This window comes from Equus quagga, chromosome 5 (assembly GCF_021613505.1).
Source record: "Equus quagga isolate Etosha38 chromosome 5, UCLA_HA_Equagga_1.0, whole genome shotgun sequence".
Lineage (NCBI taxonomy): Eukaryota > Metazoa > Chordata > Mammalia > Perissodactyla > Equidae > Equus > Equus quagga.
The window spans coordinates 62,577,173-62,592,526 of record NC_060271.1 but is presented as its reverse complement, the minus strand read 5'-3'; the positions used below and the strand labels follow the sequence as shown (position 1 = coordinate 62,592,526).

Sequence of the window (15,354 nt, the reverse complement as noted above, 5' to 3'; positions counted from 1 at the left end):
CTCAGTTTCCTCAGCAGGCTTTGTGAGGTTGTGGACATTAAAGAAATGACAAGAGCCAGCTCTCCGTGTGGCCCTGGGACAAAGGAGAGGCTCCATTGACGGAGACAGCAGTGTCATTACAGTCGGCAGACATCCTGGGACACGAAAGACAAGTGACATCTGATTAGCACCTGGGTCGAGCACAGCAGCTAAGCTCTGTTCGTCACAGTCCTCCACAAAGCAACATCGCTCAAGAACCAGCCTTCCCTCTTTCCTTCTGTCCCCCTCTTCCTCGTGCAACAGAATCCTCAGGTCATTTGTCATTAAACTAGCTCATAAATCGTCACCTCCTTCAGAGGGCAGTGAGTTAGCAGAGTTCCCTGAAGACGGCCTTCTTCGGAGACATGCTCCCAGGTTCTGGGGTGATTGAGGCTCTCGGGGGCTCAGGCCTCCAGCAAGGGCAGTGTGACAGCACTTCTTGAGAAAACAGCACTTGGGGTCTTAGGGTCTGGCTGATCCAAACTGTAAGTTCATCTATGCGGTCGTGGGGAGAAAGCAAGACTTTGGGGGAGAAACCCCTACATCATGACGATAGGTGCAACCTGCATGGCGTCATGGAAGAGTTCTTCCCTAGACACATGTGCACAGACTCAGTGACGCCGGGCGCCGTGCTCTGTCACACCAGCTTCCCACACGGGGAAAGGCCAGGAATGAGGTACGAGGTTGGGCAGGCTGCATTTTTAGAACTCTCTCTTTTCTTGTGTCTATTTGCTGACAAGGCACAAAATTAAAATCTAATGTGGCAAAGTTGCACGCTGTGCTGAGGGCTTACATGCTGCAATGCTCCATGTTCCGTCGAATTTCTTCTTTATTTTAGGAGCCATCATTTATGTTAGTGCAAAGTACCACCGTGCTCCTGTTTAAAATGGTCTCCGTCGCACCAGGTACCTCGCTCAGACTTCCATCTAGCCTCCTCTCTCGCTTCTCTCCTTCCAAGCAACATTGTGCAAGTGCGGTGGGAAGATGAGTTCTCGCTCTCTTGTTTCCCTGTATATTGCCACCTCTGGGTTTCCAGAGGGCGCCTCTCCATCGTCCCAGACTTCGGGCATTTGGGGCCTGGAGACTCTTGCAGAGCATGCAGAACATTCACATGGGCCTCTCCCAGCCATCAGGAACTCTGAGATGGAGACCCCCAGCGCCCAGGTGCACCTTTGCCCCGCAAACACTGACGGGTCTGAGGTTCAGCTGTGTGATGGGGACAGAGGAAGCAGGACAAGTTCCTTCTCTTCTCCAACGTCAGAGTCTCCAAGATACTGGTCTGCAGGGGTCTGGGGGCAAATCATGCCTGCCCACTCTTGGCTCTCGAGCCCCCTGCCTGCTTCTTTGCCGTTAGTGCTTTCAAGTGGATTCTGACTCCTACAGACCCTGTGGACAGCAGAGCACGACCCTGCCTGGCCTTTTTGTGCCATCCTCTCACTTCCTGCGCTGTGTCAGACAATGTGCCATTGCTATTCATAGGGTTTTGGTCGCCAATTTTTTTTAGGTAGGCGGCCAGTTCCTTCTTCTTGGTCTGTCTTAGTCTAGAAGCTCCATTGAAACCTGTCTACCATGGGTGACCCTGCTGGAATTTGAAATACCGGTGGCAGAGCTTTCAGCATCACAGCAACACACAGCCACCACAGGATGACAACAACAGACAGGTGGCGAGGTTCCCTGACCGGCAAATGAACCTGGGCCGCGGTGGTGAGAGCGCCGAATCTTAACCACTAGACCATCTCCGCCTGCTTCTAACACCCACATGTTTACCAGGTACTAGACAGGGAGAGAGGTCCGCAGCAGGAATGGTAGTACCCAAAGCTCCACGCTTCCTCAGACCACCCGCTCAGGGCACCCTGGGACGCTCCAAAGTTCATCCCACCTGGCAGAGGGTGCCGAGGCCCAAGGAAGACACACGGGTTGTCACAGCCAACACAGTACCTGTGGCGTTCACCCTCCTTCCCCACCTGCCAGACCCCCACCTCCAGCCTAACAGCAAACCACTGCACAGACCCGTTATTCAAAGAACAAGACGTGTTGACTGGCAACTTCCGGTTCCACCCCAGAGGTCGGTTATGCCCTTCAATCTGGGGAGACTCAGGGTCCTGGGGACCTCTGGAATTGAGTGTAAAGGGACAACCAGTACCTAACCTCACACAGGACTTCTGGATGAAGCGGTGGCATTTTATTTTTCTGAGCTCACATAATGTAATGCACAGTCAAGGAGGGAGGAAGTATTTTCCCATCATTTCCTAGAAGATGAATGCCAAAGCCAGGACTGAATCAAGGCGAGTGTAGTCTGTGTAAAGAACAGACCCATTAACAACAGGGAGGAACATGCCGGTCCCAGGAAGACTATTAGGATGAGCACTCATGGATCAAATACAGAAATAATGCTCTAATAACGCATGCGATCACGTTTTTATTAACAAAGGAAGTCTCGTTTGGAAACAAAACATCCCTGAGGGAAGTCTGAAATTAATCCTCCGATAGGCAGAAATCCACACTGCTTATACATTCTAATTATCATTACAACCTGCTCTGAATGCGAACATTGCACATTATTAGTCACTTTATTAAGAACCAGAAAAAAGACTTCCTACCGAACAATGAGAACCACTCACAAACCGTGAGAAGGAGAAAACCACGAGACAGTTCTGCACGGAGCTGGAGAACGGTGGATATAATTCATTTTATAAAAGTGCTTTGTTTCTCTTTTTTGTTTAGGAATTGGTACGCCCTTAGGGGTTCAGACGCCAGCAGGCTTCAGAACTGCTCTTTCTAGGGCAAGATAAAAATGGGTACCATAGAAAAATAACAATTTATCATTGCAATGGTTACACCCCACTTCAGAAACCACGAGAGACTGCTTAACATTTTTACTTCAAACACAGTTTTCCTGAGTCTTTAGGTGACACACTGATACTGACACTGGAAGGAAGGCTTCTTCCATCGGTTCTTCATAAAAAGGGCTGGATTCTGAGTTTGTCACCATCTGGGTGACGCTGAGGTCTGCGCTTCCTTAGACTGACCCTTCCCCTCCTCCTTGGTGCTCCTGAAGTCGCCAGTGGCAGCCTCTGGGCCCCCAGTCACTGAAGACTGTGACCTTTTCCTTCTTGTCCCATCCCCTCGAGACTTCTGCCGGAGGCGGAGCGCGCAATTCGAATGGAAGGACATGCTGACCACATCCTCCCTGGGTGTGTGTGCTGAGCGCTTTCCATCTGCTGGAACCCATTTGGTGTCCGCACAGACCTCCTCATGATGGAGGGGTTTCTCTGTTCCAAAACGTTCCCGGGATTTCTAGATGCTGTCATTGAACTCACGCTGATTATTTTCCTTCTGTTACTTTATACGGCCAAATCGTATAAAGATTTGCTGTTGTTGCAACATCAAATCCTTGATGTTTCTTCCTGACGTTAAGACTTCATACATTGGAGCCTAATCTAATCCTTCTCTTTTTCTTCCTCTTATGGAACAAGGATCTAAATGTTCCACTTTGCTTATGCGAACCAAGGTTTTTGTAGAGTAGTAACTAACGGCAATAAAAAATTTTTATTGAATGCTAACTATGGGTCAGACACTAAGGTAAGGGCTTTCAAGTTTCTTCTCAACAGCCCCACGAGGGAAATATCACATTATCTACATTGTGTAAATGAAGTTGAGACTAAAGCACAGAGAGGTTGATTCACTCACTCACAGTCACACAGCTGGTAGGGGTAAATAAAGCCTCTGAATTCAGATAACCTGACTCTAGAGCCCAAGTTTTCAACCCTCACACTAAGCTTAATTATGCTCTCAACAAGTGGGATGAGTTGCTAGAGGCATGATGGTCAGTGTTACTAAGGTGAAGGCATGAGTTCAGTGACTCTTTGATGCCCCCTTTCAAATTTAATCCCATCTCTGACTGTTTGGAAGCTTTCCACCTGGAGACCACACGGTTCATCCTCGTGTCCTGGGAAGGGCAATATCTGTGGTCAGTGTCCAGGGGAACAGAGGAGGAGCCTGGGCGCTGGGGCCAGAGCACCCCTGAGAGTGGAACCAGAGGAGTCCACTCAGAGCAGGTGAGAAGGCCTGGGACCTACTCACCTGCAATATGAGTGTCTTGAGTGCTATTTCATGTTCCAGGGAAGTTTCAACCTGTTCAACAAATGTGAAAAATAACCCACCAACAGACAAGGGGCGGTTTACGTATATTTCTTAGAGGGTGCGTTTGGTGCCAAGCACACCAGGACAGTCCTGGAAGTCAACTCTGGGATCCACCTGTGTGGCAGGCAGGCAGGTGAGCGTGGACACTCAGATCCCCCACCCAGGAGCTGTCCAGACAGCCAAGCTTCTGATTCTGCATGGACAGCCCCCACGGAGAGGACGCAACACGGACCGAGGACTCAGCAGGCAGGTTTTGATTGGTGATGCTTCAACTGGCATTCTGGTTTATCTATCTGTCATTTTTGAGTTCGATGAAGGTGAGAGTTCCCCTGAGCCTCTTACGTGGTGGGTGCATAGACAAATGAAAATTTCTCGATCATCAAGCAAGCGAACCCAATCCTATTCCTTAATGACCCATGGGGAGGGAAGCTGTTGTGCTTCCTCTGACCCTCGGGCCCTCTCCTTGCTCCTCCTTCCCTGCTCCAGGGCGCAGAAGGGGGAATCACTCCGAATCTGGGATGCTAATGAGGCCATGGTTACTACAGGGCGTGGTCGCTGTGTAGAAAGGCTGGCCCCAGGTGTGGTGCTCCTGTGGGCTCCCATCCCATAAGGGACCTGTGCTCTTGGCACATTCTCCTGAGCGTTCTCCTTCTAGTCTTTCCTCTTGAGCCCCTGGTCATGAGGCTGGCCAAGGTCCCAAGCACTGGACTGTGGGATGCAGGTATTTGTGGTTTGTTGGCTTGACTCGTCACAGAATCCATCAAGGAATTCCACCCCGCAAGATATGCCCGGGGACACTCGAGGACCAGGAGCCTATGTCGGAGCTGTGGTGGTGACCAAACCCAGCCCCACCTTCCCAGGGCCAGCAGTGCACCTGATGTGATGGCAAACCCCGCACAGCCAACAAGCACAGCGAGCGCCTTTCTCTTCAAACTTTCCCCCCATGGAGTAAGGGCATTGTGATGATTCTTGAAGTTAAACAACAATTTCAAGAAAAAATTGCCACAATTTGCCATATCTTCATGGATCTTACTGTGTTTTCAATGCTTCATTTTATTTTATGTGATTTTGGTCTTTTGAGGTCAAAATGAACATGCAAGGTTTCTCACCCTCAGTGCTACTGACATTTGGGGCAGGATAATTCTTTGTTGTGGGGGCTGTCCGTGCACCGTAGTGTGTTTAGCGGCGTCTCTGGCCTCTACCCACCAGCATCCCCTGTTCAACTGTGACAACCAAAAATGTCCCCAAACATCACTGAATGTCCCCTGGAGGGCACAATCATCTCTGGTTGAAAACTACAGTTTTCAAAGGTTGAACTAGTTTCTTGCTAGTTTGGGGACTAGGTGTAGGTAGTTAGTCCTGGTGTTTGCAATCTCCAGGCAGTGCTCCTCCTCTATCTGTGCACTCACCCTCTGGTCCGGTTACTTGGGAATTGCAATCATTGTTGGGCAGAGGGACACTGCTGGGGGCCCGCCATTTGCCAGCTGGCTCCCATCCAGCAGCGCTGGCGATTGTCGTGTTGGGTTAGGTGCGCTGTTCCCGAGGTTTGGCGTTGGGTTTTGTCGGTGTTGTTTGATCAGTAGTTATGTTATTTGGGGGCCCTAAATTCAACACGAGGGCTCAGACTGGGTGGGGACTGTTCCTTCTCTGCAGAGACTTATTCTTAGACACATGCATCCCTCTGAGCCGCTCAACTATGAATACGCAGCCAGGGCCAACTGACCTCTGTGGATGTGGGCCAGAGACAGGGAGGCAACGTGATGGAGACATGAGTTCCAGGCACTGAAAAAGTCCTCCTTCTTGGTCATCACCTGTCAAATGGACAAAAGGAAAACAACCACTGATGATACTCAGAGAATCAAACTGAGGACTTAGGCAGATGGCAAATACGCACATTTTCAAGACAACCTTAAGCGTGGGCATGTTGCAAGGCTGGCCTCTGTGACCCACAAAAGCTAGTCATTAGATGGAGAAATGTCATCAGCGTACTGTGAGCCCAGTTTATATGTTTGTAGTGATTTCTCACACATATCAAACACGGCCACTACCAGCTGCCAGTTCTTGAGATGTAACAGGCGTTCCAGAAATGATTTGAAGGGGAAAGCGCATACTCAAATTAAGGGAGCCTGTTCAATCTGGTCACTCGCTGCCTCAAGAATTCTAAATACCACAACTAACGACTCGCGTCTAATCCACAACAAAGCCAAGCCACCTCCCACCCTCCCTGTTTCCACTGCAGGCAGGCACTTCCATTTGTTTTCAAGTTGTTTCTGGAACGCCTGTCACATCTCCAGAATTGGCATTCAGGAGCGGCCGTGTTCGATATGTCTGAGGAACTCACATCAACCTGGAATCTGGACTCAGAGGACGTTCCTGTCATTTATTCATCTAACCAACAGCCTGTGTGGGTCTATTCTGTGTACAACATCTCCATCACTCTAATGAAGGGAATTTTTTTGCTTTGTTTTGTTTTTTAGTTGGAGGGAAGTGAGGAAATATCACAGGAATAAAATAAGAATGAAGAAAAAGCACGGAGAAGAAAAAGATGCCGAATCACGAAGCCGGCAGTTACAGAGATGGGGGTGGAGCCAAAGGCAGATTCTTATCTGACCCGAGAAGAGTGTTAAAATCAGCACTTCTGACTTTTCTTTGTATCTTCTTACCTTTCTTTGTTTCGAATGCCTAACGGTTTGATATTTAAACTTTTAGCAATTTTCTTTGCTCAAAGAAATAACACTCAAATAGAAAGTTCGACTCCGTGTCTCTGCTTCTCTTGGTTTTAAACTCACAGCCTGCGCGCTGTGGTTGGAGGGTAATCTCCCTCCCACGGTTCTCCAGTTCCCGCAGGGCCTGAAGGCCTCCACTTTGTAAAATCCCTTTGGAACAGAGTGCTTTGTGCTCCAATGGAAAAACAGGGTTTCAGCAAGCCTATGCCCATGTAGAATTGAGCATGATTACCTGTGGTAGCAGGCACAGTTTGGAGGACCATGTCACCCGTGCCTCGGAGTCCCCACCTAACCAGGTGTCGCATGACAGTCGAGGGAGAGGATAACATCTATGTTGCGCCCTGAATCAATATCTCTCTGCATTGGTGTCACAATTACCACTGAAAAGGTCAGGTGGAGATATGAAACTCTCAAAGGACAGCCTGCAGAATGTCTTCAGGAGAGGCGAGGACAAGAGCTGGCCAAATACTCTGGTCCCCAAACTCTACCCATCACTGTAGAGACAACGCCGGGAAATCCACACCAGGGCCTGGAGGACAGGCTCTCCTAAACATGTGTTAGCTGTCCCCTACCATTACATGGGAGGGAGAGAGGCAGGATAAAATATTGTGCAGATGTGTCCAAAGAGAATCAAGGGCACTTTTAAATTTTTTAAAAACCCAGTGTGCAGATAAATCTTTCACTGGCCTGACTAGAGAGAACCAGGGACAGACAATTGGCTGCACAACGTAGAACCGTGCCTGAGGAAGGGACCTCAGATGGGAAAACCTCTCAGAGGGCCCTGTGCAAAACTTGCTGTGACTGCACCCCTCAAAAAGCATAAGGCAAGAGGAAAAAGCAAGGGAAAGACCCCTTGAAGGCTGCCCGCCAGCTCCTAAGTGCTTTTCCTTATATGTCAACATCCCAGTGCTGCTGCAGGACCTGCTCGCTGGAGCAGGCTCAGTGTAACGTCATCCCTGCTGGCAAGTGTCCCCTCACCCCCACTCCCCAGGTGGGAAGGCTGGCCGGACTCACTCCCCACCAAAGGATGGCACCGAGGACTTGGGACATGTTGACAGAAAGGCAGCTTCACTAGGGCAGATGCCCAGGAAAGCGACTGATGAGAAGCCTGTGTCCCCTTGAATTAGAGTTTATTGGCAGGAAATAATAGAACGAAGCCAACTGTGGGCTGCACAGTGGTACACGTCCCGGTGGGGTGGCCCAGGAGCAGTGTTGCGGGGTCACACTCCATCCCACTGTCAAGTAATCAAAATGAGCAGATCAGAGGTCCACTCTGGTTCAGCATCCACATGCAGACTCAACATCAACTCCCTAGGATCGCTGCCCACCATTGCAACCCAGCTGAGCATTGCCTATTCGACACGCGGGATTTTAAAGTGTTCTTATTACCCAAACAATTAGATAACGACAGAAATCAAATATCTAACCCTCCCACCTTACAAACCTTCAAATGACGTTTCAGGACAGAGGATTTTTTAAATGGTATGGTTGTTCTTTACTTCAAGCAGTAAACCTGCTACTGAAAACATCTGTGTCAATTAGCCTTATGCAAATGAAATCCTTCTTAAAATGCACTAGATTACAAACACTGCTTTAAACCATTTATTGCGTTTGCTCACGTAGTCTTCAGAAGCCCCGGAGGTAGGCATTATGGATATCTTTTGATATGTTCATTTTGCAGGTAGAAAAGTGTGACACAGAAAGGTTGAGGAACTTGCCCAAGGCTGCAGAGCTGAGTTCGGACTGGGCATTCCGGATTCTGAGCCCATGTTCCTAACTACAAGCTACATTGCTTCCCAATGGACTAATGGGGGGTTAGTTGGTTAGCAACACCTGCCCCTCCCAAAGACACAGTTTATAAAGATGCACTGTCACATGTGGTCATGTTTAATGTGAACCACGCCCCACACTTAAAGCCTCTAATGACAACAAGTGCTTATTTCCTAATAAATCATTCACACAACTGAGACAGAGCTGAATTCATAAAGAAACCCTTGTTGGCCTCCCTTTGAGTGGATGCCCATGTCCACTCCCCCTTCTTCTTTTCTAGAAAAACCCCAAATAGCTTTGGACAGCATTATAGGCAGTTAAAAATACTTACCTTCCTACAGAGGCTCTACTAAAAAACCTCAGCTGACATCACATTTAATAGTAAAAGACTGGGCGTTTTCCCCCTAGGATCGGGAAGAAGACAAGGATGTCTGTTATCACCATTTCTATTCAACATTGTGCTGTAGGTTTCAGCCAGGGCAATAAGGCAAGAAAAAGAATTTAAAGGTGTAGAGATTGGAAAGGAATAAGGAAAACTGTCTTCATCCAAAAAGACATGATTTTCTATGTAGAAAATCCTAAAGGATATATAATAAAGCTACCAGAACTAATAAGTGAATTTAAGCAAAGTCACAGGATACAAGATTTTTGATATACGAAATGCAATTCTATTTCTATATTCTAGCAATGAACAACTGGAACTTGAAATAAAATGCCACTGCAATAGCATCAAAAACGTGAAATGCTTACAGATACATTTTACAAAAAATGTGCAATATCTGTACACGAAAACTAAAAAACATTGCAGAAGGAAATTTAAAAGGAGCACCCAAAGGGAGAGGATCCACATTAACTGATTTCAAGACTTACTATAAAGCTGTAGTAAACACAATAGCGGGGTATTGGAATAAGGATAAAACTACAGATGAATGGAAAAAAATAGAGTCCAAAAATAGAGCCACACATGTATGGTCAACTGATTTTCAACAAAGGTACCATGGTCATTGGAGGAAAAAAACAGTCTTTTCAACAAATGGTGCTAGGACAACTGAAAATCCACATGCAAAAACAGATAAATAAATAAAAGAACCTCAACCCTTACAGCACACCATACACAAAAATTAACTCAAAGTGGATCATAAACCTAAATATAAGAGCTAAATCTACAAACCTTCTAGAAGAAACCATGGGAGACAATCTTAGAGATGTTGGGTCAGGCAAAGATTTTGTGAGATAAGACACAAAAGGGTTGAATTTCTCCAAAATTAAAATTCTGCTCTATAAAGATACTGTTAAGAAAATGAAAAGGCAGATAATGGATTAGGAGAAAATATTTGCAAATCATGTATATAATAAAGAATGTACATACAGAATTTATAAAGACATCTCACAACTCAATAGAAGAAAACAAAATCCAGTTTAACAAATGGGCAAAAAATTTGAACAGACACTTCACCAAAGAAGATGAACAAATGGCAAATAAACATCTGAAAAAGAATTGAGAAATGCAAATTAACACTATACTGAGATACCACTGCACATCCACTAGGACGGCTAAAATGAGCAAGACAGGAAATACCAAGTATTGGCGAGGATGTGGGCCAACCAGAAGTCATTCCTGGTGGGAATGCAAAACGGTACCACCACTTTGGAAGACAGTTTGGCGGTTTCTCATAAAGTTAAACATATACTTACCCTAGAACCCAGCTATTCCATTCCTAGATATTTACACAAGACAAACAAAAACACGTCCATGCAAAGCCTTGTATCAGAATGTTCATAGGAGTTTTATTCATAATGGCCCAAACTGGAATTGATCCATATGTCCACCAACTGGTTCATGGATAAACAAATTACAGTATATCCATACAAAGGAATACTACGCCACAATAAAAAGCAAGGAACTACTGACACATGTGACAACTTGGACGGATCGCTAAAGCATTTTGTCAAGTGACAGAAGCTGGATACAAAAGACCATATACTATGATATTTCATTTATATTAAACTATAAAAAAAGGCAAACCTATAGCAAAAGAAAAATCGGTGTTTTTCAGGAGTCAGAGTCAGGGGAGGGGACTGACAGCAAAGAGGCACGAAGGGACTTTGCGGGGTTACAGAAATGTGCTATACCTAGATTGTAGCGGAGATTATAGGACCAACTGCATTTGTCAAAACTCACTGATTGTACACTTGAAATTGGTGAATTTTAATACCTATAAACTTTAATATATGTAATTCATATATATATACATACACACACAGACAGTCAGCCCTCCCTCTCCATGGGTCCCACATCCATGGATTCAACCAACTGTGGATTGAAAGGCCTATGATGGTTGCATCTCTAGTGAATACGAACAGACTTTTTCCCTGTCATTATTCTCTAAACAATATACTATAACAACTATATACATTGTATTAAGTATTATAAGTAATCTAGAGATGATTTAAAGTATATGGGAGGATGTGCATACATTATATGCAAATACTATGTCATTTTATATAAGGGACTTGACCATCCGTGGATTTTGGTATCTGGGGGGGTCCTGGAACCAAGCCCCTGTGGATACCAAGGGATGACTGTGTATACACACACATCTATATGTATATGTGTATGTATATATGTGTGTGTGTGTGTGCGTGCATAACAAAAGCTGATTTAAAAAAATGCTTAGCTCCCCAGACTCCTTTGCAGCTAGGGTTAGCTATGCCAGCCACATGGCCAATGAGAGTAGGCATATGTTTGCCAGGTGTGCTTCTGTGAAAGCTATGGTTTTCCTGACAAAAAATGATACCCTGAGCTGGCATGTGCCCTTTGCTCTTTGTCCTTTTCCCTTCTCCCTGCTGGGAACTTAGCCACCTCGTGAGTGCAGGAATAGTTAAAAGCTGCATACTAAGGAGTTATACTATTCACCCAGGGCTGCAGTAACAAATTACCACAATCTTGGTGACATAACACAACAGAAACGTGTACTCTCACAGTTCCAGAGGCTAGACGTCATGTCTTGGCAGGACCATGCTCCCTCCAAAGGTCCTAGGGGATGAGCCTTCCTTGCCTCTTCCAGCTTCTGGTGGTTGCCAGAATCGTTGGCATTCCTTGGCTTGCAGATGCATCACTGAAACACCTAAACATCTACCTGCATCTTCACAGAGCATTCTCTTCTGCCTCTGTCTCTGTGTCTCTCCTCTTCTTACAAGGACATCAGTGATGTTGGATTAGGGTCCACCCGACTCCAGTACCACCTCATCTTCAGTTGATCACATCTGCAAAGACCCTATTTCCAAATAACATCACAGTCACAGGTACTGGGGGTTAGGACTTGAACATATCTTTCTGGAGGACGCAACTCAATGCACAACAGGAGGGTGGAGGGGGAGGAGAGCAAGAGTTGAGGTCCTGCCTCTGTCATGGAGACATGGCACTTTCTACACTCTAAGCTCCTGTCTTGGCAGCATTTAAAAAACTCTTCCCTTTGTACTCAGCCCCAAATCCATTTGCTGTGTCCTTTGAATTAGTTTTCTGTGCTCGCTCTTAAATCTGCCCTGTCCTTTCTAATGTCACTTGGACAGAGGGCAGGAGCAGAAGGAGAGAGTCCAGTCCTGACCAAGGCACGCTTAGAGGGTGAAAGAACCTCGCTGAGCTTGGACATCAGATTCCATGACACATGCTAGGGGCCGTGGGTCTTCAATTATGCCCATCAAATACGGAGTATAATACGACATGAAGTTATTTTAAAATTTTGTATAGAGAAGTAAAAGTAGGTCAAACAATGATTGTTCCTCACTCTCCTCTTTTCCCCTCAGGACAGCTTCTCCCACTGCCCGCAGCTGCCCATCCCCTAGGCTCGTGGGTCCGCTGTTCAGGAGGGAATCAGCCCTGTACCTGCCTGGCAGATAACCAACCACCTGTAAAGCAATGGAAATGTTGCAAGTCGGATCATCCCAGGCCGCAGAGTCTTTTTCTCTCTCCTTCTCCTTCCTTTTCTAATTCTACTTCTTTGCAGTAGGCGAAGCCTGTGGTCTGGCTTCCCCAGGCTTGGCCCCTGGCCTCCCCTCCCCTCTGCTGTAGATCAGCCCAGGCTTGGGGAGCTGGGGGTCTCTCTGGGTCTCGTGCGCATCTCTCTGGGACTGCACTGTTGGTGTGGGCAGAGCACAAGGCCATCTTTCTCCAGAGTCCCCACAGCCCCTCCAGGTGCTCTTGCTTCCTCAGGGCTTTCTCACAGAACTGATGGCCCGCCGCCCTGGGCCAGGGCCAGGACAGGCCATTCCTCACCTGCTCAGCCCACATCTCTGCCTTCCTGTCTTTCCTCCTGTGTGACTTGCTGTCTTGTCTTTCTGTGTGTGTGGTCTTTATATATTTTCTGCCTTCGTGTATTTTTTAAATCCTTCTTTTTAAGAAATCTTTCTATGGTTCTCTCTCTTTCTCTCTGTCTATAAGTTCTTCTTACCATCTCTCTTTTTTCCTAGCTTTTACTCAGCCACTTTTCACTCTTCTACATTTTGAATCTTTGTGTATTTTTCTACTTTTCTGGAGTTTTTCTTTTGCTTTTCTAGACTTTTTTTTCTGTTCCTTTCATGCTTCTATTTCTGTTTTTCTGTCCTTTTTCCCCTGTGATTTTCTTTCTGTCTTTTTTCCTGGGCTAATTCAACTGCCTCCTCTTTCACTCTTATACGTTTGCACACCAAATTATTTTGTCCTTTTCTCTTTAGATTTTTTTCCCCATTTAACTTGGTTTCCTCTGCTTGGCTTTGGGAAGAGGACCCCTCCTGCCACCAGCAGCCTCTCTTCCTGCACTCTGCCCTCTCCAAAAGCCACTGCCCTCTTCCTGCACTGATGGGAGGGTGCTGGTCAGTCCTCCGCTAGTGTCTTGCAGAAAGCAGGGTGGCTGGGTCCAGCAGCTGGCAGGTCACTGGTGGCTTTTGGAACTGGGAATATGGGCTTCTTTGCATCTTTGCCCCCTGAACCTGAGCTGTAACTCCAGACAGCCAGCTAAACAAATCTCAGTCAACATCCTGCGACATCCTGGAAGAAAGGACACAGAAGGACACCCTTATATCCACTGTTCCAGCTTGCTTCCTATGAGAAAGAGAAGTAAATATGCTCAAAATGCCCCACAGAGGGCTGTGTCCTAGCTTTGGGGCCTGAAGGGAAGGCCGGCTGTGGAGTTCGTACGTGGTCTCAGAGCCTGGCTCTGAGTTTAGGGCCCTTTGTCTACCTCCTCCACCCCCAGCCCAAGACCCTTGCTGGTCCCCGGCTCTGCCCAGGCGCCCCGTGCCAGAATCTTTCCTTCCCTCAGAAGGTGGCAGGTGGCAGCCCTTCAGGGCGGAGTGGATGGAACCGCCCTCGTCCGAGGAGATAACCCCTGGGGTGCAAGGCTGATATTCACAGCACATTTTCCTGGAGAAACACAACATAAAAATGATGAACGGCATTATAAGGTGAAGGGGTGCAGCGACTAGGACCTCCTGAGTGCATGCACGTGCCCTGCAGTGCCTGTCCCTGTGGAAGGAAGACACTCTGATTTTACCGTGAGTCTCAGAAAGTCTGGTTATGGTCCCTACATCACACAGTGGAACAGAGTGGTGTCTAGCCCCAGAGAGCACGATCTGCCAGGGCAACTCCTGCTGGCTTCGCCTCCCCAGTCCCCAGTACTTGCTCCGCACAGCTCTATTAGTGCAGACATCCTGTTTAAGAGAGGCCTCCGCTACAGACAGCCTGGTCCACAGCAGCAGGCATACCATCTTCCCCAATGGTGCAGGATGCAGGTCTCAATAAAGGTGCAAAGACAGGCACGTGTGTGCACACACACACACAGCACCCCTCTACCCTGAACCATGTCCAGGCCCAGAACACACCCCCTCCCTCTTCAGATTTCTGCAAGTGCAGTTCTCTCCACCAGCCCTGTGTCTCTCCACCCCACCTCTGCCCTCTGCCTCCTCCTGGTTTCAGGAGCCTCCTGACAGCTCCTCCCTCCCCCATGCAGTCCAGGCGCCCTCGTCTGGGCTCCCATGGAGTGGGCACATCCTTCCAACGAAGGTCTTGCCACACTGAAGCGTAAGCACCGCCCGACCAGCTCAGCTCCCAGCAGTCGGCAGGACAATGACCGCACGAAGGAACCACCTGGCACAGACCGGTGGTGAGAGTGGAAGTGGACTCACGGGGATGCAGTGGAAAAGAAAATGGATTCAAGGGGCAGCGAAATAGCGAGAGGGAATTCACTAGAGAGGGATGTATGCAAAGGAATGCAGGGGGCTCCTGGTCAGCCTCTCTCTGCATGGCACTTACGGGGTCTGCCGGGTCTCTGGGGCCTCTTCTCTCACATGCACTGTCCTCAACCATCCTCTGGTCTGGGGCCTGGCATTACGATCAGACCCCAAAGATGGAGTCCATTCCTCATGAAGTCCTGACTACTTCTGTCACACACAGGAGAGTGTCGGGATGGAAGGGCAGCCCCTCTTTGATCTGATCTGTTTCTGAATCTTTTCCCTACTAACTAGTAACTGAAATTGTCGGAACACGAAATCAATAGGGTCTTGGAAAAGGGTTCCTAAAATTGAATATATTGCTTCCTAATTTCTCCTCCTTTTCCTCTTTCATGTCAAATTAAGAGTCCGCTTTTCATTACTTAGCCTTTCAGAATAGAAAATGACTGTTGGATGACACGTTCTCTTCGGTCATTTAGCGTCCATTTGA

At 47.4% G+C, this 15,354-nt stretch overlaps 1 protein-coding gene across 1 annotated transcript in view; it reads right to left on the bottom strand.

Annotated features, from left to right (window-relative positions):
- Positions 1 to 5,773: 5,773 nt before the first annotated feature.
- The window catches only part of ACOXL (acyl-CoA oxidase like), a 256,960-nt gene continuing 247,379 nt past the window's right edge, over positions 5,774 to 15,354 (bottom strand). Inside the window, exon 16 of the mRNA XM_046662297.1 lies at positions 5,774 to 5,972. Coding sequence (XP_046518253.1) covers positions 5,856 to 5,972 — 117 coding nt within the window. The 3' untranslated portion in view covers positions 5,774 to 5,855. The remainder of the gene's footprint in view (positions 5,973 to 15,354) is intronic.